This window comes from Macaca thibetana, chromosome 13 (assembly GCF_024542745.1).
Source record: "Macaca thibetana thibetana isolate TM-01 chromosome 13, ASM2454274v1, whole genome shotgun sequence".
NCBI lineage: Eukaryota > Metazoa > Chordata > Mammalia > Primates > Cercopithecidae > Macaca > Macaca thibetana.
Window position 1 is genome coordinate 100,110,125 of NC_065590.1, and position 20,687 is coordinate 100,130,811.

Consider the following 20,687-nt stretch of genomic DNA (forward strand, 5'->3'; position numbering starts at 1 on the left):
AACAATAAAATTTGTTTTTTTAAAAAAAGAACTCTTTCAAAAGCAATCATTCAATACGTATTTTCTGTTTACCTCATAAACTTTTTTTATAGACAAGGAATCGTACGTACTTTAAAGGGGCATAGTGTCAGTCAACCCCGAGAACATCTCCTTTATATGCTCATGCTGCTGCAAAACACAATGATTCATTTGCAAGGCTGCAAATGCGATCAAGACCCACACAGCCCAGTGTGGAGGAAAGAGGCGTGCAGAGATCATCATCACAATGCACTGTGCTCCGTGCTCTCCTGGGGCCACTTCAAGGGGACAGGGAGGCTCTAACGGGCCAGTACATGGGTAGAGAGGAGGGGTCCCCCCTGGGGGGGATCAGGGAAGGCTTCCCAGAGATGAAAATTTGGCCAGAGGGTCAAAGGCATTGCAGGAAAAAAGGGATCGGCCACACAGAGGGAAGAAAGGGGGGTAAGCCACAGAATGTTCCAGGAATTTCATTTTCCACTTTGGTTTCCAACTCTTTGAAACCTGATGAGGAGACAGCACTGCTGATTTGCTAATATACCTCCGGTGCGTCACAAGTTTCCTGCCAAGGAGAAGCGGCCACGGAGAAATATCTGCCTCGCCTAAAACTACAGCAAGTCTGATTTTTGTCTGCTTTTTCACACGAAGGCCTGTTGGCTACTGATGACACTACAAGCAGGAGAAAATGCCCAGAAACTGTGCTCAAAGGTGCTTATCTGGGATCCACGATTTATGAACACAAGCATTACATGCAGGCAGGTCCAAACTGAAGCAGCAAGAGTCCCACGAACGGTGGGAGTTGGGAGCAGACCCTGGAATCACAAGGCTGCCTTGAAATTACAGCTCACCCACTGTGCAGACATGTGGGTCTAGCATGGACCCTCGTCTCCCAGTGCCTCCCCTTCCTAATACTGTGGGATAAGCTTGGCGGACAGAAGGACAATCACTCCACAGCTCCATTGCCCCGGAGACAGTGGTGCTCTGGCATATTGCTCACACGCTCTGCAAGGCTTTCTCTCAGCCTTTCTAGAGCCATCAATAATCCATGGTCTGTTGATGTTTCTCCTCTAGTCGATGGTGAATTCTTTGAAAGCAAGATCTATTAATTATTTATCTTTCTATTCCCATACCTAACAGAGTGCTGGCAAACAGCAAGGGATGAATCAAAGCCATGCAGATACAGGGTGGATGGAAGGACACAGAGATGAGTAGAACACCCACAGAGTAGCCAGACACCTGGCAACACCTGGCTGTAGTTAAGCAGGCTGGAGGCATGACCCCCTGCACACCTTCCCTTCTGAGGACAGCCTCATGGGAATCCCCCTGGCAACTCTCACTGGGTGGCCCTGGGAACCTGGAGCGAACTGCCCAGCAAGCTGCACAGTACGTGTTCTGGCAAGGATCACTTTCCTCAAGGATATGGGAACGTGACTTCGCTCACAAGCTGAAGAGTTCAAATTATAAAGTTTGCTTTTATAAAGTTCTTGAAAAAAAAAACAAAAAACAAAACCCAGACTTTACGCATAAAATGAATGCTCTCATCTACATGAGTTCTCGCTTCTGTCGAGCCTTTAGACCCACCGTCTCCCATGCTCTCGCCACAGCCTTGGGTGGCGCGCAGGAGGCAGGCGCTCATGATCAGCTGCTTCAGGTCGCGAGGGGCGTGCTGCTCCCCTGCGCTACCTTTCTCCCAAGGTATCTAAGACTAAGGCCCTTCAGCTGCAGAACAAGAAGATGGTCCTGCTTTGCAGGGGGCATCCTTGCTGGAAGTGTGGATTTTGCCCTATATAAAGTAGGGCCCCGGCAAATACTAGTTTTTCTTACCCCTTCAGTGTCCTCCACCTACTTAACCTCATTCTGCCCATGCACAATTTCCATCGTCAAAGAGTCTTCCAGCATGCATGCTGTGTGTGGGCCCCCTGTCACTCATGTGGAGGGTGAGTGCACACCTCATCTCCTGCAGTGTAGAGAAGGCCAGGGGTAATGCCTCTGTGGTCCTGTGCGGCCCTCACAGGCCCTCACACGGTGGCTGGTGACTGCAGATGCCCAGTGAAGATGTGGATGGAATGATTTCATGTGAAATGCTCTCTTTCAAGAACTCCAGGTGGGAAGGTAGCAGTAGCAAGGCTGTCACTTATCTGGGATTCTCAAGTCCACTCAGCAGTTAGCACTGAGCACCTGCTTTTGTGGGAAGGCATGCAGGGACCTGGCGTGGAGGCCAGGAGGATGCCCAGAACCCTGGCTCCCTGGCCATCCAGAGGTCTCAGGAGCAAGGCACGGCCGCAGGGCTGGAGGCGGAGGCTGTTTATTCCATCTCCTTATACAGGGAAGAGACCGCCCCTTCGTGTTGAGTTTGTCCAAGAAAAACAGCAGTCAGGAGAAAGAGAAGCAGGCTCCACCAGAAGGGGTGTGCTCAGGAACAGCACCTGGCCCGGGGGGACAGGGAAGCACGGGTGCGGTGGGCCGGGAGGCAGCAGCAGTGCTGAGCGGAGTGCAGGACTTACTCTTGCGGGCAGTGGAAATCGCACTGTGTCGGGAGGGGGCCTGTGTCATCCACGGCTGCCTGATAAGAACCCACTCAGGGCAGGGAGGCCAGTGCGACAGGTCAGGCCATCGGTTCTCAATCAGGCCACTGTGTCAGCAGGGCTTCGGGGAAGTGTTTGTGAGGGGACAGCTGGAGGCTAAAGGGACAGGGCACAACCTGTAGCTGGACCTGCAGCTACGCTGCGATCTACAAAAGCCACCAGAAGCTGGACGTTCTCGAGGAGGCTTGCACATGTGACCGTGCACCCGCTGCCAAAAAGGAGGAAGGTCGCTCTTTGTTCTCACAGTTGCCGGTCTTGAGGTCTGGGTGGCAGCCAAAGAGGCAGTGACAGGATCTGAAGACTGAGACCAGGGAGCCAGAGGCAGGGCGAGACTGGGGTGACAGCCAGGAAGATCTGGCTCTCTAGGGACGCCACTGGGCGTATCCTCCCCCTCGTCAGCCACAAGGGGAAGACACTGACGTGGAGGCTGTGCTGTCCACTATCTCACAGGGACTAGTGAACTGTCCAGCTGCCTTCCCCTCACCTCTGGAGGCAGTGCTGGGCTGGCGGAGAGGGAAGACCTGGGAGAGAACGCATGTTCCCTCCTTAGCAAGGAGCTCGCTCCTGCAGCCTCAGCTTCCGAACAAGTTGCAAGAGAAGCGGTGGTGTGGGCAGCGCGGCCCGTTTGTTCTATCTGTTGAATATGGAAACCCGGATTCACAGAGGAGCAAAAATGCGTATTTCACCCAGCCACGGCTTCCTCACGAAGACCTCCCAGTGGAACAGAACAGAGGCAGTGTGGTAGCAGGGTGTGCACACAAACAGCACCAACATGAGGCAGGAACAGGCAGAGACTCGACCTCTCTGTCCCTTCAACAAATATTTATGTACTCTGCACCAAGGCTGTGACATTGGGTGAAAGGCATACCATGGCTTGGCAAGTGTACTATGTTGAGGGTGCTTCAAAGCTGAGGCAGGATGATCCCCGGGTCAGACTCCTACTGGAGCTGGAACGAGTGTGTCTGTGAAATCGAGTGTGAGCGCATTTAAGAAGACCTGCGCAGAAGGGGACACATGCACAGAGGGCTTGAGAGGCGAGTGTGAGACAACGTGAGTAGGCGTGCAACTGCTCAGAATGTGTAACAGCAGAGGGTTAAGTTGTAATCGTGTGACACTTTCTTAATTCAGCCTCTGTTGGGAAGATCTGAATTTTCCAGACAACTGAAGATCATTCCAGCCCATCGTGAAACCGGAAGTTTTATTTGTCTGCTCTTTACCGCTTGTCTAAGAAAGGGCTGGGGAGACTGATAGGGATCCTGCCAATATTGGGGCAGGGTTGAGGATGCTACCTGCTGTCGGTCCTAGACAGGCCTCCTGGAAGAAAGCACTCAGGAGGGTTTTGGGGTGAAGAGTCAAATCCACAAAATGGGGAGAGAAAGCAGATCCCAAGGATCCTTCCCAGGTAGGAAGAAGGGGCAGTGTTCTGAGAGGGAGGGAAGGCGCTCTCTGACCTTAACTGGGGCAGGGTGTGCAAAGGTGTCCAGAGTGGCCCTTCATCCCTTGGCTCATTTTCTGAGCAAAGCCAATAACAGGAATCAGCATTTTCTCAAGGACCCTTAATAGACACCAAATGTCTAGTGCAGAGACAGCCTGCTTCATGGCATAGGCCCATGCTTGTCACCAGGACCTGTGTTTTGAGAAGGGACACCCACCTCCTCAATGTCAGAGGGTGGAAGAGGGTAAGGAGTCCCACTTACATTAGTGTCTATTTCAGAGAATATTGTTGGACTGGCAGGCCACGGACAGGGAAGCGAGGATGGGAGGCTTTCAGGATGTAGCCATGGAGAGAGGACAGAGGCTGCCAGCCTGGTCCCAGAGGTCCCAGTGAGGGAAGGAGGCAGTGAAGGGGCTGGGGGACAGGGTACCAGGACCCACCTGTGAAGACCAGCAAGGGTTGGGGTAGCAGGGCTACAACTCTCCTCTGAGGCCAGTACAGGCATCGGAGGCAGGAGTCACAGGGCCCTTACCCTCTCCTGCCCTCTGACACTGAGGAGGCGGGTGTCCCTTCCCAAAACACAGGTCCTGGTGACACGCGTGTCAGTGTCCTGGGAGCATTTTGCAGCACAGGCTGCGATCTTCTGGCTTGCCACTTATCCTGTGTCGTCAGGTTACAAAGTGTCATTTCTTGTTAATCGTGTAGAGAATTGCTCACCCTCCACATTTTAGTTTTTCATACTCTTGATTAGGAAAAACAAACATCAAGTTAGAAAAAGTTATAACTACAGCATCCCTGGGCTCTGAGTGAAGTCCTCTGCCAAGATTAATGTGCAGGATCTCTGACAACTCCAGACCCTCATCAAGCTGTTCTGCTTCATGGAGGTTCTGGGCTAACAGAGATCTGGGTAACAGAGATTGTTGGGATCTGGGCTTTAGACTGGGACAGAACATAGCTGTCATGATTTCAGGGGCAACACTAGGAAAAAATGCTTTTCATGAAAGGAAAGATGCCACCGAGAAAACCACTTTGTATGTGTGTATAAATCAGGGTCTGTGAAATTCTCTAACAGCACTTCAGTTCATCAATACCACAAGTTTAAAAAAAAAAAAAAAAAAAGGAGTGGCAGATATGCAAGGAGCAGGTGCACCTGAGTCAGGCTTTCCAGCAAGCACCTCACCCCAGGACAGGCCCCTTGTCTCCGAGCTGCAGCGTCCTCCCATGAGATGGAGAATCCTGCCTATTTCACAGGTTTGTATGAGAAGTGAGATGAAGCAATAAGCTACAGTTTTAGAAGGACTCTAAGAATCACGGATAAAAATGAAGACGACTCTGGTTGTAGCCTGTGAGTTGTCAGCAGGGAATCTGAGGGGTACAGTTGCTGGTCTTAAGACAAAGGAGGTTGGGAAGCCGTTCTGTGTTCTGGGAACATGGAACAGACTTGCAGAGGCAGCTCTTTACTTTGCAGGCATCCGGCAACTGGAAGCTGAAGCTCTTTGCAACAGCCCTGGAACTCATCCTTTGCACCCTAAAGTCACTCCACCCTCCAAGTCAGCCTTCTCCCCATCTGAAAAACCAAGACTAAAAGGATGCCCTCCGCTTAGGAGAGGCAACTCTGATGGCTGGATTCATGCATCTCTGAACCTCTCAGACCCCAGAAGAGAGGCCTGGGAAGCCCACCCACAGTCCTTGGAACCCCTAGGAGCCAGCCTGCAGAGCAGACATCATCAGTCAGCCTCCTGGTGCCTAAACTCCATACTGAAAGAGCAAGCCTGGTTTCAACCATTCTACATCTACTAGGCTTTCGTGTAGACTTTCATTTGACTGTTCATTTGAACAGAGGGACCTTGAGCTGAAGGACAGTTTGAAAACGATTTCCCAGCATTCACTCTTACCAGGGCAGGCCAATACCACAGTGTAAGATATTTAGTTTCTTCTTAATCTGATGACCCTATGATTTCTCAGATACATCTCATAGAAAACACAGAGATAAAACCAAAGCAACAGCAGTTGCAATTGTAAAAATAAGACTAGAAAGAGAACCACCTCACTCTCACCTGCCTTAAGCCACTTAGAACTCAAGTATGTAATGTCTGAGCATCAACATTTTTTCGGAGGGCCACTATGTGCCCACATTTATGAAAAAGCAGAACACAAGAAATCCCCTTCTCTTCAAAAGCTCCTTGAGTGGAAGTTACAGATCAGGGAACACAACCGCCACACAGTATGTGAAATGCTACGGTAAGTTTAAGCCCCAGATGTTTGAAGAGCTGAGAAACATTGAAGCCCTGTAGTTTAGGATGGCTCAGTGTGGAAAACTGAAAACACATATATATACGCATGTACACACATATATATTTGTACGTATATATATGTGCATGTGTATATGTATATTTAATATCCTTATTCTGTAAGCTTTATTCTATTTTTAATTTTTTTATTTATTTAAACTTTTTTTGTTAAAAACTAAGACACAAACACATTAGCCTAGACCTGCACAGGATCAGGATCATCCATGTCACTGGCTTCCACCTCCACATCTTCTCCCACTAGAAGTTCTTCAGGGGCAGTAACACCATGGAGCTGTCATCTCATATGATACTAACAACAATGCCTTCTTCTGGATGCCTCCTAAAGGAGCTGTCTCAGGCTCTTTTACACCTCACTTATTTTTTCAAAAGTTGTAGTACATTCTAAAATAATGATTAAAAAAAAGTACAGAATAGTAAATACAAGGCAGAATGAATTTTTCAGCTCCACTGTAATCGTATGGGACCACCATTATATATGTGGTCTATCATTAAGCAAAACATGGTGATGTGGTGCATTACCGTACGTCTCTGCTGAGCTTTAGACTAGTAGAAACCTCAGCAGAGTCCTCTCAATCTGGACCCATCGTGCCCCAACACCCCCTTTCCTTCGCTGGTGGCTCTATCCGTTCATGCTCTCTCAAGGAGATAGTTCAAAAGCCCCTGAAGCCTTCCTGGGTACTTCTGGCAGAATTCACTGTTCTCTCTGTGCTGCCACCCACTATCCACACTGCAAATATAGCCCTTAAAGCCCCAAATGATCGCAGCCCACACCTGCATCTCCCGCTGCGCAAGGGATCAGAGGGGGCGGGGATTATGTCTTACCTACATATCCAGGGCACCTCGCACAAGCCAGGTTGCAGTACACATAATGCAAAGCTAACAGGGACATAAAGATGTGCAAAGGAAGACCATCCCCCAAATCAGCTTAATTTCTAGGTGAGGAAATGCCACTTATTTCCCAATAAGTTACCTAATCAGAAGCTTAGGGTTTACATGTAGCTTTTCTGCAGTATACCAGGTGAATGACCTTGCAAATACATAGGAAAAAAAGGAAACAATGTTGTATTATTTATCACCAGGCATGCTACTGCTCAATCCTTTATACACATTATCCCATTTAATTTATTCATGAGGTCGATCATATTTTCGAGATGAATAAACCAAGGCTTAGAGAAGTTAGGAAGCTTGCTGCAAATCACACAGCAAGTAGCAGAGGCAGAACAGAGATCTGAACCTATATTCCATTGCAATGTTCAACCACACAACTCAACCAACCATCTGGTCCCAACTTTTTATTTAAACAACTAAGAGTCGCTTTTATTATAGTTATGCATTGTGTGGGAAAGATTCTGTCTACTAAATGTTACATTTTGTTGGTTTGTTTGTTTTTGAGACAGGGTCTTGCTCTGCTGCCCAGGCTGGAGTGCAGTGGTGTAATCATGGCTCACTGCGGCCTCAACCTCCTGGGCTTGAGCAATCTTCCTGCCTCAGCATCCTGAGTAGCTGGGGCCACAGGTGTCTGCCACCATGCCCTGCTAATTTTTTTATATTTTGTAGAGCCAAGGTCTCACTATGTTGCTCTCAGGCTCCTGAGCTCAAACAATCCTTCCACCTCAACCTCCCAAAGTGTTGGGATTACAGGCATGAACCACTGTGCCTGGGCAAAAAGTTACATTTTTATCTTTTTATTTATTTTTATTTTATTTATTTATTTATTATGAGATGGAGTTTCACTTTTGTTGCCCAGGCTGGAGTGCAATGGTGTGATCTTGTCTCTTCAACCTCCACCTCCCGGGTTCAAGTGATTCCCCTGTCTCAGCCTCCCGGGTAGCTAGGATTACAGGCACATGCCACCACGCCTGGCTAATTCTTGCATTTTTAGTAGAGACGGGGTTTCAACATGTTGGCCAGGCTGTTCTCGAACTCCTGACCTCAGATGATTCACCTGCCTCAGCCTCCCAAAGTGCTGAGATTACAGGCGTGAGCCACTGTGCCCGGCCAAAAGTTACATTTTTAAGTAACAACTTTCCATGGTTATATATCAAAATCCTGTCATCCGGGTTTTAATAGCAAAATTCCTAATCACCAATAAATAGCTGGTATCAGAATAGATTTAAATCTAGCTCAAAGCAAAAAAAAAATTATATAATTTATATACATATTTTATATATATAAGTAACATATATAAAATATATGTGTGTGTATATATGTTTTATTTGGCTTATTCAACCTTGTCATGGTTAAAAAATAACTTTCACTACACTATTATTTTAAGAACTAACAGAAATGTAGACATTTCTACCTTCCCAGATAACTAGGGACCTGGGTCTTGGGATGGGACCACAGCACTGCCCTTTTTCAGCTTCACGTGTTCCCACCTTTGGGATGAGAGTATCTTCTCTAGTTCTAGCAGCTGTCTGAATGCAAACAACTCTGCCAGCATCACCACCACATTCACATTCTCAGTGTAACTGTCAAAAGGCACAAGTATAAGTCAGCCCTTAATGGCTTTAACATGTCCCATTTTAAGTTAAAACATCTTCTACATTTTAGATTTCAGCCCATGAGGAACATCCCAGGTCACTCTACACACAGGTTGCATCTCTGACTGACACAACGAACATGGGATTGACCTCATGGTGGGATAACAGCAGCCTGATTTCAAAATACATGTCCACAATCCTTTCTCTCCGGCCAGTGCTCCAGCACGGAATTTGTTGGTGATACTTACATGTCACTATTTTGCACACAAATGTTCAGGTTTACATTTGGCCTTCAAAAGTTAGATTTCACACTAATCCAAATGGAACAATTTAAGACATCTGGTAGCTCATCACCCCCAAGCTCCCAAGGCCTAGCACAGCACCTGGAACGTGTGAACAGGCCCCACACGCAGGATCTTGTGACCTCCAGAGAATCACAAAGAAGCCACCAGGTACCCCGCAAGCAAGGAAAGCCCTGGAGAACCTGCTTCAGGGGAGTGCCGTATTAGCAATTGCTACGCAAGTCCCTTTCGTGCTGAAATACATTTAAGGAACACAGGAAAGCGGACAGTACGTCTTTGACTGCAGATGTCTCGGTACATTCACCCTGCTCTTGGGCACCCAGGAAGCCTTGGTGGTGGAGGATGTGGGCAGGGATGTGGCATCCGTCATTAGCAAACCCACTGAACCACACAAATCATTTCTGAGTGCATCTTGAGATAAATGTTCTTCAGAAGACATTTAGGGAGAGCTGCCCAAACTCTGTTTTTACTCCTGCAGTTCTAACCCCAAACTTAGAAGCAAAATGAGAAAGAACTAGGGCTGCTGACTGCCTACCACATGACTTCACACGTTCTTCCACTTGAACTTCGAGGTAAACTATTTTTACCTCCATTATACAGATGGGGTAAACGAGGCTTGCTCAGGGCAGAAATAGAGCTGGCATTTCAGCTCCAGGACACCTGACTCCGAATACCATGCTTTTCCCTCCAGCCCTGGACTCCTTGAGATAAAGTTACTTCAGCACTTAACTGTAATTTTGTAGTAACTGTTTTTTTTTTAAGAGTGCCTCTTTTTAGTCTTAATTTTCTTCCTTCCCATGTCTGCACCCCTCAGAAAAGGACAGTTGCAACTCCTCTGGCCACAGACTCGGGGCTTCTCCCCATGCCCTGCCCCCAGCTTGAGGCAACCTGCAGCCCACACAAAGGCAAAGGCACCACCGAAAAGATCAGGACACCCCGACACCTCCTCCCTTCTCAATCTTCAACACGCAGGTGCTTCCTTCTCTTCACGCTACAGCGAGCTGCGGGCAGAGGTGGAACTAGTTTCAACATTTTAAATTTTGGTAAATAGTTGTGAAAAAAAATCACAGCAGCGTCACTGTGTTTTGGTGTCCCCAGCAGCCTCTTTCGGAGAACACAGTGCCAGCTTCTTCCTTCACATCCACTGACTTCAGTAAGGCTTTTGGTCTCAGTTCGAGTGGCTTATTTGTTTTTACTACAATTCTCTAGAAATAGAAAACTAAAACAACAATAACAAAAATGAAGGCCTCAGCAAAAAAGTCAGGGAGAAGCAACTATTTCAAGGGTAAGAACACAAGCTGTGGCCTCTGACAGCAGGCAGGTGACTGCAGAGACCGCAAACGCGCCCCCCCACCCCCACCCAACAGGCAGTTGTGGCAGAGGGGGAGCCATTCAATCAGCTGGGAAGATGTCCTTTCAGGCAAGAGGAGGTGATTTTGTGTAAAGCTGATTATTGAATTCATCTTGATGGGTTCTACCATCCTAACCCATCTAGAAATGACGATAAGCCCCACTCACGGTGCTAAAAGGACGGAGATCAATCTCCCTTCTATCCTTCTCCATCTCAGAAACATGTCAAAAGCAACTTCCTTTCCTCCAGGTTGGAGCTGTCTTCCTGGCGCTTTAATGAGGCACATTTCTTGGATGGCAACTACAGTACTGAGATCAATACACTTCATTTCAATCCGTGAGTTTTTGCTGATCAGCTCGTCTGGGTCCTGCACTAAACTAGGTGCTAGGTGGATAGACAATGGGCCAGAAATTCTTCTGCCCTTAAGAAAGGCTGAATCTAGCATAAACAAGAAACAGAAGACATAGACATAAATGTCTGTAAAGCTCCCTCTCCTTATCTATAAAACAAAGATAAAAATATTTGCTGTGCCTACATACCAAGGACATCATGAGGCACAAATGAAATAAAGTCTGAAAGCTATGCAAGAAAGATGAACGCGTCAGTGACTGTTCGAGTGACAGATTGTAATCCAGGCATTTGCAAAACCCACAGGGAAGCCGTCTACACCATCCACATACAACAGCAGTTAAATTCAGAAGCAACTTCTTTTTTTGAAGACAGTTTTTCATTTTTCTTTTCTGTACTTTTTAAAATGATAAACATTGTGTTTTATTTTTCAGCTTTATTCAGTTATAATTGATAAAGACTGCCATTTTATACTAAAAGTGAACAATGTGAAGTTTTGATATACATTTTTTGTATACTACACTGTAAAACCATCAAGCTAATTAAATATCCATCATCTCACATAGTTACCAATTTGTGTGTGTATAGTGAGAATACTTAAGATCTATCCTCACAGAAGATTTCAAGTATGCAAAACAGCATGATTAACTATAATTATCATGCTGTACGTTAGGTCTCTAGAACTTATTCAACCCATATAACTGCAACTTCACACCCTTTGACCTATGTCTCCCCATTCCCTGCAGACCCCGGGCAACTACCCTCCTACTTCCGGCTTCTATGCCTCATTTTCTTTTTTCATTCCTCAAATGGACAGAAAAAACATGCAAAATTCAATGAAATTAACTATGAGTAAACCTCACACACTCATTTATCTTTTGTAATAGATAAAATCTGGGGTTTGAGTTTGACCCAAACCCCAAATTCTTGACTTAGAAGTCCCCACATTCATTAAGCCCTGAAGGATCATCTGGCCCCAAAAGAATGTTGGCTACATCATAATAAATATTAAATGTGATTTTAAAATATCTATATTCTAGTTTAGCACTAAGCCAGGGAAAGATGACACTGAGGATGGAATATTCTAACTACACACAATCACTAGGTTAGCACTGCCGTAACTTCAAACATGTGACTATCAAAATACATTTGAGATAAGGTGTGGAAGCTTTTGCTGTGTAGCAAGGAGAATATGCGCGATGATAAGTTTTGTGAATTGTTATCACGAGCTTCTAAAATTCTGTTTAACCGATTGCTTTTGCACCACAAGCAACTGTAATGGAAATCTTCCACTCTGGGAGCCTGCCTGACTAACAGAATAATTCTTCCAAGAACTGTGTGAAGGCCTCAACAAGAAGACGCCACTGTCAGGCAGAATTTAGTCCAAAGGTTTGCCTAGTGTCTCCGCAAACGAAAGCAAAAAGCTCATCCTAAAATCAATGCAACATGTATTTTATCCAAAAAGACCAACCAGAGTACAGAAGATGCATTGGCACTGGGCTATGGTTGTCATCTGCTCCACTGGGTACTCCCCAAGACAGAGCTTGCAAGACACCAGCGGGTCGAGGGCCAGGTCCCAGGTGGGCCGGTACCTTGCTGTGGTCATCGCAGAACAGTCTGAAACGAGAGAAGCATGGAAGGTCAGACCTCCCCACCCCTGGCATCCACCTGCTCCGTGGCAGGGGTCACATCTCCTGGCTGTAGCTGGGACCCAGGGCGGTGGCCAACTGACTGCTGGTGGGGCCTAGAGCATTTGGATGCTCCGAGAATTTTTTTTTTTTTTTTTTTTTTTGAGATGAAATCTCACTCTGTCGCCCAGGTGGGAGTACAGTGGTGCGATCTCAGCTCACTGCAACCTCCGCCTCCTGGGTTCAAGCGATTCTCTTGCCTCAGCCTCCCAAGTAGCTGGGTGGCAAGTGCCACCACGCCAGGCTAATTTTTTGTTTTTTTAGTAGAGATGGGGTTTCACCATATTAGCCAGGATGGTCTCGATCTCCTGACCTCCTGATCCGCCCGTGTCTGCCTGCCAAGCTCTGAGAAATTTTAACCAGGGGTGCCTGCCTTGGGTCTGTGAGTGGCTCCCTTACCATTCTGATAGTAACTTTCATGTCTGCCCTCAAAATGGCAAAGAACTCACCCACACACCCATTCTTCTCTCCCTCCCACTGATGTGCATTTTATTAAGACACCTGCCAACCAGGCTGCTAACCCAGGAGGGCAAAACCTCAGCCATCTTGGAAAAGAAGCTTTTGCTAAAATACATATTGCTTGGATTTAACGTTCTCCACTGTTAAAGACGTTGTGAATATCAGGACAAGCCCGGGTGGAAGAGTCAGAGCAGGAGGGCTTGGTTGGGGTTGTGAGGTCTGAGTTTTCAGGGCAGCTGGAAAGGAGATGGACATCCAACAGAAGGAAGAAATGTCGTAGCATCTTTCACCAGAAGACAGGGCACAAGGGCCCCCTGGAGGGGCAGAACCAATGCTGTGCTTTGTGATCAGAGAGAACTCTATTTCCAAACTCCCTCTGCCCACAAGCAGCACGGTTCCCTAACCATTCTCAGCCTCGGCTGGCTCATCCACACGATGGGGCTGATAATCCCCTCTCACAGAGGTGTTCTGAGGATGATGCGAGATCATAAAAGGGGTCAGCTGCGCACAGCAAGTGCTCAGGAAAATCCCTTCCTCCCTGTGATGGTTAATACTGAGTGCCAACTTGATTGGACTGAAGGATGCAAAGTCTTGTTCCTGGTGTGTCTGCGAGGGTGTTGCCAGAGGAGATGAACATTTGAGTCAGTGGACTGGGAGAGGCAGACCCACCTCAGCCAGGGTGGGCACCAGCTAATCAGCTGCCAGAGCAGCCAGAATAAAAAGCAGGCAGGAAAACGTGGAAAGACTAGACTGGCTGAAACTTCTGGCCTCCGTTGTTCTCCTGTGCAGGGCTTTCTGCCCTCGAACATCGGACTCCAAGTTCTTCAGCTCTGGCACTCCTGGACCTTCGACCACAGACTGAAGGCTGCACTGTCAGTTCCCTACTTTTGAGGTTTTGGGACTTGGACTGGCTTCCTTGCTCCTCAGCTTGCGGATGGCCTACTGGGGGGCCTTACCTTGTGATCGTGTGAGTCAACACTGCCTAATAAACTCCCCTTTACATAAACACCTATCTAATTAGTTCTGCCCCTCTAGAGGACCCCAACAAATCCACTCCCCTCCCTGTGATGTCTCCTTCAGCCATTGCTTAGCAGTCAGAGAATGTGAAGATGCCGCTGCACGCCGCAGGGAGGGGTGGGACTTACTGTCATTCGAGGAGCTTATTCCCAGGGTCAAGGAGCTGTCCTAACTTAAAACAAAAAAAAAATTTATCATCCCTTTCTCAAGTTTTGTGACTCACACCTCACTGGGTGTCACTGAGCGAATATTTCATTAGGAAAACCCACCTGGTGAATTCTACATGGAAGGAGAAGGGAGAATTCACCCATCTGGTGAATTCTACACGGAGGGAGAATTCTACCAGGAGGAGAAGACACGTCTGGCCCAGAAGGAAGCGCCTGCAGGACCCTGAAAGCTCACCCAGCAGATGGGACCCAGTGAGACAGGAGGAAGGACATGAGAGGCAGAAATGAGCCAGATCCGGGGAGGAGACCCTGACTATCAGAGCTCAAGCAACTGAGGGGGTGACTGAAGGCCACCCGGGATCTGCACTGGGAATCTGCGCAGGCCTTCGGCATCTGGGGCAGGAGTGGGCTGCAGTCGGAGGGGCCTCTTCCAAGGGCAGTTGATGCCTGTGAGTCACTCAGTCTAAAACACATGTGTCTCCCTCGTTACAAAAGGACTCTTTGGCACAAATTCCTCTGGACTGGCGAGCACTTCCAAGATAGTTTAAACAGGCATCATGATTTGACCTCAAGCTGGTGGGTCCTGAGGAGTGAGATAATTGGAAGCGTCACACAGCTCTCTGCGGCTGCAGGGGGTACAGACATCAAGGCTTCCTCCCCAAGGTCATTTTCATTTGGATCATTTCTCTACACCTTGAATTTTATGACTATGCTTATGCTTATGATTGCCATCGTTTTAAAACTCTCATGGGTTTTTCTGGGTCCTAAGCTGACGGGCCATGACATTTTTCTTTTTATTTCTCTGTATCTTTTTTTCTGTTTTAATACTTAATAATTTTTTTAAGTAATATCTCTTAAAGTTCACTGGACAACGTGATAATTATATTTTAAAATGTCAGCTGGCCCTAAATTGGACGACAAACCTTAACCCCAGGCACTGAGGCTTGGGGCAGGTGGCAGAAATCTGTCAGGGCTGGAAAAGTTTCAAGGGGGCAGTGGCTGGCAATTGGCTCCTCTGGCCTGGAGATTTGGGGAGAGCTTGTTTTTGACAATGTTGAAAAAGCACAGGGTACGAGTTCTATCAGGCTGTTGGGGAGGTTGTAGGATACAGGGTTCACACTTTTCAATCAAGCAGACCTGGCCTCAAATTCCTTTTTTTTTTTTTTTTTTTTTTGAGACGGAGTCTTGCTCTGTCGCCCAGGCTGGAGTGCAGTGGCCGGATCTCAGCTCACTGCAAGCTCTGCCTCCCGGGTTTACGCCATTCTCTTGCCTCAGCCTCCTGAGTAGCTGGGACTACAGGCGCCCGCCACCTCACCCGGCTAGTTTTTTGCATTTTTTTTTAGTAGAGACGGGGTTTCACCGTGTTAGCCAGGATAGTCTCAATCTCCTGACCTCGTGATCCGCCCGTCTCGGCCTCCCAAAGTGCTGGGATTACAGGCTTGAGCCACCGCGCCCGGCCTTTTTTTTTTTTTTTTTTTTTTTTAGCCACTTGGTTATATGACGTTGAAGAAATTACATAACTTAAATTTAACTTCTATGAACTTAATTTTTGTTTTCGTTTTGTTTTGTTTTTTCCCTCGGTAAAGCCTATATAACCATCACCACCCATGTAGACTTTGGAAGAATGAGTGAGAAGTAATATATTTACAAGTTCCTGGGAGATACTAGGAGCTTCGTAAGTGGAAGTCATTACAATAGGTCAGGTTAACAAGCTTAGACTTTAACCTACATAGACGAAATGGATAAAACAAGTTGTTGGGCAGAGATATCATATGGTAAAATTAGTCATTTAGGAAGTTCAATCCAATGGAGAAAATGTTTAGAAGAATCAAACCTCAAAACCTCCTAAAGCCTCCTCCCTTATTGTCAGCCATGCAGTATGCTCCCAGCCTGGACATCACCGAGAACGCATTCCCCAAGGGCAGAGCTTAACTGCTCCACAGAGTACCCTTGAATCCCCGCCTCCACCCTGCGTCAACAGTTCCCTGTCCCACAAGCCAGTTACAGCCTCTGTCCTGGACCTCTGCCCTGCTCCATCGTGCTTGGTCCCAAGACAATTCTCTTTCCTTCCAGCTTCAGATCTGGGCTCCTTTTCCTGTTTACAGCCTCTCTGTTGTGACCCCCCCGGCACGGCGTACAGGGCTCCATCTGTCTGATTTCCTTTCTGCCTGGACCATGATTTCTATTTGGCCCCCAGTGGCTTCCCCTGCCCTGGGCACAGGTCATCCCGTGGCCCTCACCTCCCATTTCCCCCACCAGCCCTGTGAGCTGGATTTGAAGCAGGTCACATCACCATTTCCAGGAATCACATCACTATTCTTTCCCCAACAGAATACACAGTCTCTCAGTTGTGCTCAAAATCGTGATTCAAATGGTGACAACAACAGGATATATTTCACAGAAAAAAAAAAAAAAAAAAAAAAAAAGGTCTATATTGTCTAAACCCATCATGGACCTTCCCTACACACAGGATGGCCTTAATATGATTTTGCAAACAGTGAACAGCTGCGAACTTGCAATTAGATTGTGCTAAGAGAACCACAATGCACAATAAAAGAAAGCAGAGTCTTTGTTTTCCTAACGGGAATGTCAAGTCATATGAAATGGCAAACTGTTTTAGGAGCATCTGGTCAGTTATAAGTATTATTCAATTTAAGCAATTCAAATCTGTATAAGGCAATTTACTTATTAAGCATAACTGAGGCTGTGCAAAGGATTGTGCCTTGTGATGAAAGAGGTGTGGACACAAGGATGAGAGAGAGCTGGAAGAGAAAATCGTCCATTGTGGAGAGATTCGGCAGATTCATGTAAGGTCCAAGGTGGTTCTTTGGCCACAACTATCCCATCTCTGAGCCCCAGGGCTATGGACCTCTGTAGGCCCCTATTCTTCCCACCTTTACTCCTTCAAAGCAAAACTGGGAAAGGTAGGCAGCTGCCAGCCAGTCGTCATCCACCTCTTACTTTCATGCCTTCCTCCAGCAAGTCCCTGCTCTCCTCCAGTAGCCTGGGACACTCTCGTGTTTCCTCCACAGCCTAACTCCCTTTTCCTTCCTTACCCCTTCTCCACATCCTGCAAACCCTTCACACCCAGCATCAGTCCTGGTGCTGGGTGACATCCCCTCTGATTTCCCACATCTCTCAGCTGTCTCCCCTTTCTCTGGGTCTCTGCTGTGTGTGGTCCATGAGGCTTCTTGAGCAGTGCGCTCTGAACAGCAGCATCAGCATCACCTGAGAACTTGCTGGAACGTAACTGGTTGGGCTCCAACCCAGACTCATTAAAACAGAAACTCCGGGGAGGTGGGTGGGGCGGCACAGTGATCCGTTTCCATGAGCCTGGCGGGGACTGGGATGCACAATGAAGCCCCCGAACCACTGGTCTGTACCATTCCACTCAACAGCATTTCCACCCAAGTCCGTCTGACTCAAGTCTGTGTGGGCTGAAGCCCACCAAGTGCACCGTTCTTCAACAATACCAACACTCAGCTGTCATGTCTACAAGGCCCTGGGCCAGACTCTCATAGTAACTCTCATTTCTTCTGGGTAAGTGTGGCTTTGGAAGTCTACCAGCTCACCAGTCTTTCTGGGTAAGTGTGGCTTTCAAAGTCTGACAGATGTGGGAATTTATCTCCTCAACTTGATGATACATTATCCAAGGGTAGGAACTATGTTCTAGCCTTCTGGACAGCGATCACTGCAGATATTCCATAATTATAACAACAATTACACACACACACACACACACACACACACACATATATATATATGTATGAGAGAGAGAGACTGTTAAATGTGCATCAGACATTGTGATCATCATTTGCATATACTACTTCATTTCTCTGCACAATGACTTTGAGACTTTGATAGTTTGCTGTTATTCAAACTTTACCAATGAGTAAACCAAGGTTCGGAGAGGATTAGGGTCACCTGCACAAACACAAAGGGCTCTTCACAGTCTGTGTGGCCCTAAGACACAGCCATTTACCGTGCTACTCCTCCTCTGTATATCCTCCTCAGCTGAATGAGATGGAGCCTTTTGGATTTGTAGAGATATAAGACAAACCAACTTCGGTGTTGCTTCTGAGCTTCCTGGGCTAAACTTGAGCATGTACAGATTGGCAGTGGCTGGGAAAAGCTACATCTTCATAATTTGGAGCTGTCATCAGCAGCAGAAATTGGAGAACGGTGGCTGAGTAGAAAGCTGGCTGTAAAAGAGCTGGCTGATTCAAGTGTACGGTTCCATGATGCTTTAGAAAAGTACTTGGACGCCGTCTCCTCCCAAGCAGATGGTGCCCACTCAATGATAAAAACTTAGCTATTTCTAGCAATCACACTCCTAGGTCCCCAGCTAATGTAAAAACTTACGTTCACATGAAAACGTGCACACGCATGCTTATAGCCGCTCAGCCGTAACTGCCAAAATTTGGAAACAACCGAGCTGTCTTTCAGCAGGTGAATGGGTAAACTATGGTATATCCAGGCAGTGGAATATTATTCGGCACTGAAAAAATAAGCCATCAAGCCAAGAAAAGACACGGAAGAAATTTAAAGGCACACTACTACATGCAAGAAGCTAACTTGAAAAGGCTACACACAAATTGATTCCAACTCTAGGACATGCTGGAAAAGACAAAACTGTAAGGATGATCAAAAGATCGGGGGTTACCAGAGATCATGGAGAGGGAGAGATGATCGGGCAGAGCACAAAGAGTATTCAGGGGAGAGCAACTATTCAGCATGAAGCGTAATGGTGATTACATGTCATTATCCATCTGTCAAAGCCCACAGAATGTGCAACACTAAGGGTGAGTGAAACCTAGCATGAACTATGGACTAAATTTTACCCCCCTGGCAAATTTGTATGTGGAAGCCCTAACCCCCACTGGGACTGCATCTGGAGATTTAGCCCATCTAGAAGTCTATATATCTATATCTATGTGTGTGTATCTGTATATGTGTGTGTGTGTGTGTGTAGCAATCTCTCTCTACATATATAGTAGTATGTATAACATGTTATATACAATATATCATGTTATATTATATATAACATGTTATATATACAATATATCATATGTTATATAATATATCATGTTATATTATATATCATATGTTATATTATATACCATATGTTATATGATATATGATACATGTTATATATTTATATTATATATGTTACATTTTATATATATATACACTGCTATATATAAAAAAATTATATATATGGTCTTTAGGAAGGGATTAAGGTTAAATTAAGGTTAAATGAGATCATAAGGGTGGGACCACAATACAATAGGACTGGAGTTACACAAAGAGGACGAGAGAACTCCTATGCGCTTTCTTGGCCATGTGAGGACACAGCAAGAAGGCAGCCTCTGTAAGCCAGGGGGATGTCCTCACCAGAACTCAAGCATGCTGGCACCCTCCTCTCAGACTTCCAGCCTCCAGAACTGCAAGAAAATAAATTTCTGTTGTTTCAGCCCCGCAGTCAATGGTATTCTGTTACAGCATCCCCAACTGACTACCATAGGAAATTATGAACCCTGGGAGAGAATGCTGATCAATGTATATTCATTCATTGTGACAAATGTGCCACTGTGGTATGGGATGTTAATAGCTAATTGTGTGTATGTGGGGATGGGTGTATGGAAACTCTATTATCCGTTCAATTTGGTTTGAACCTAAAACTGTTGTAAAAAAAATAATAAGGTCTTTTTTTCTTTTTTTTAAGAAAAGGGTACCTACTGTATGATTCTAATTATATGACATTCCAGAAAAGGCAAAACCCTAGTCAGCAAACAGATCAGTGGTTACTGGTGGCTTGGGGAGGGCGGGGAGAGCAGAGGAGGCTTGAGTGGCTGAGTACAGGGCATTTTCAGGGCAATAAAACTATTCTGGATGATACTGTAATAATAGATATGTGACATTCTGCACTGATCAAAACCCATAAAACAGAACTTTACAAAGAGTGATCCTTAATGCATGTAATTTAAAAACCAATCATTGAGGAGGTCAGAGGCATGGCGGGACACAATCCAGACTGTGACAAAGTTGCCACCTGTATTAAAAGCGGGTGGGGGAAAGGTGCTGACCAGAATGATTTCAGCAATGGGCCGAACCCGTAATAATAACGGCCAAGTTCATGAGCACTGCTCTCCAGATGACGAAGCTGCCTGCTGCAAGGCCTGGGTTAACAATTCTGAAGCCACTATCCCTTTCCACTGGAGTGGAACAAATAAGTAAAGGGATGGTGGACGGTGGGATCCAGGTTTCTCACTGTTGGAGTGGAAGGTCTCAGATGAACAAGGGTGGTCACGGAATAGAGTTGGCCTCATCAGTAGGAACTCATGTTTAGCTTCATATAGATTCAGGTGGCTACAAAAAGAAATCTATATAGATTTGTGGGCACACACCGGTTAGTGTACACACATATGTTTCCTTGTTCTAGCAGCTGACAGGGCACAGAAGGAATGACATCCCAGTTTGCAACAAGCACATCTAGTGCCCAGATCTTGATTCTAACACAATGTT

The 20,687-nt window shown here is 46.4% G+C and overlaps 1 protein-coding gene across 5 annotated transcripts in view; it reads right to left on the minus strand.

Moving 5' to 3' along the window:
* The window catches only part of RNF144A (ring finger protein 144A), a 126,500-nt gene that overhangs the window by 34,861 nt on the left and 70,952 nt on the right, over positions 1-20,687 (minus strand). For 4 of the 5 annotated variants that reach the window (XM_050754704.1, XM_050754705.1, XM_050754706.1 and 1 more), the window contains one exon: positions 12,303-12,448. The exons of the other annotated variant lie outside the window; for it this stretch is intronic. In XM_050754704.1, coding sequence (XP_050610661.1) covers positions 12,303-12,437 — 135 coding nt within the window. In that variant the 5' untranslated portion in view covers positions 12,438-12,448. The remainder of the gene's footprint in view (positions 1-12,302; positions 12,449-20,687) is intronic. 5 annotated transcript variants of the gene reach the window in all.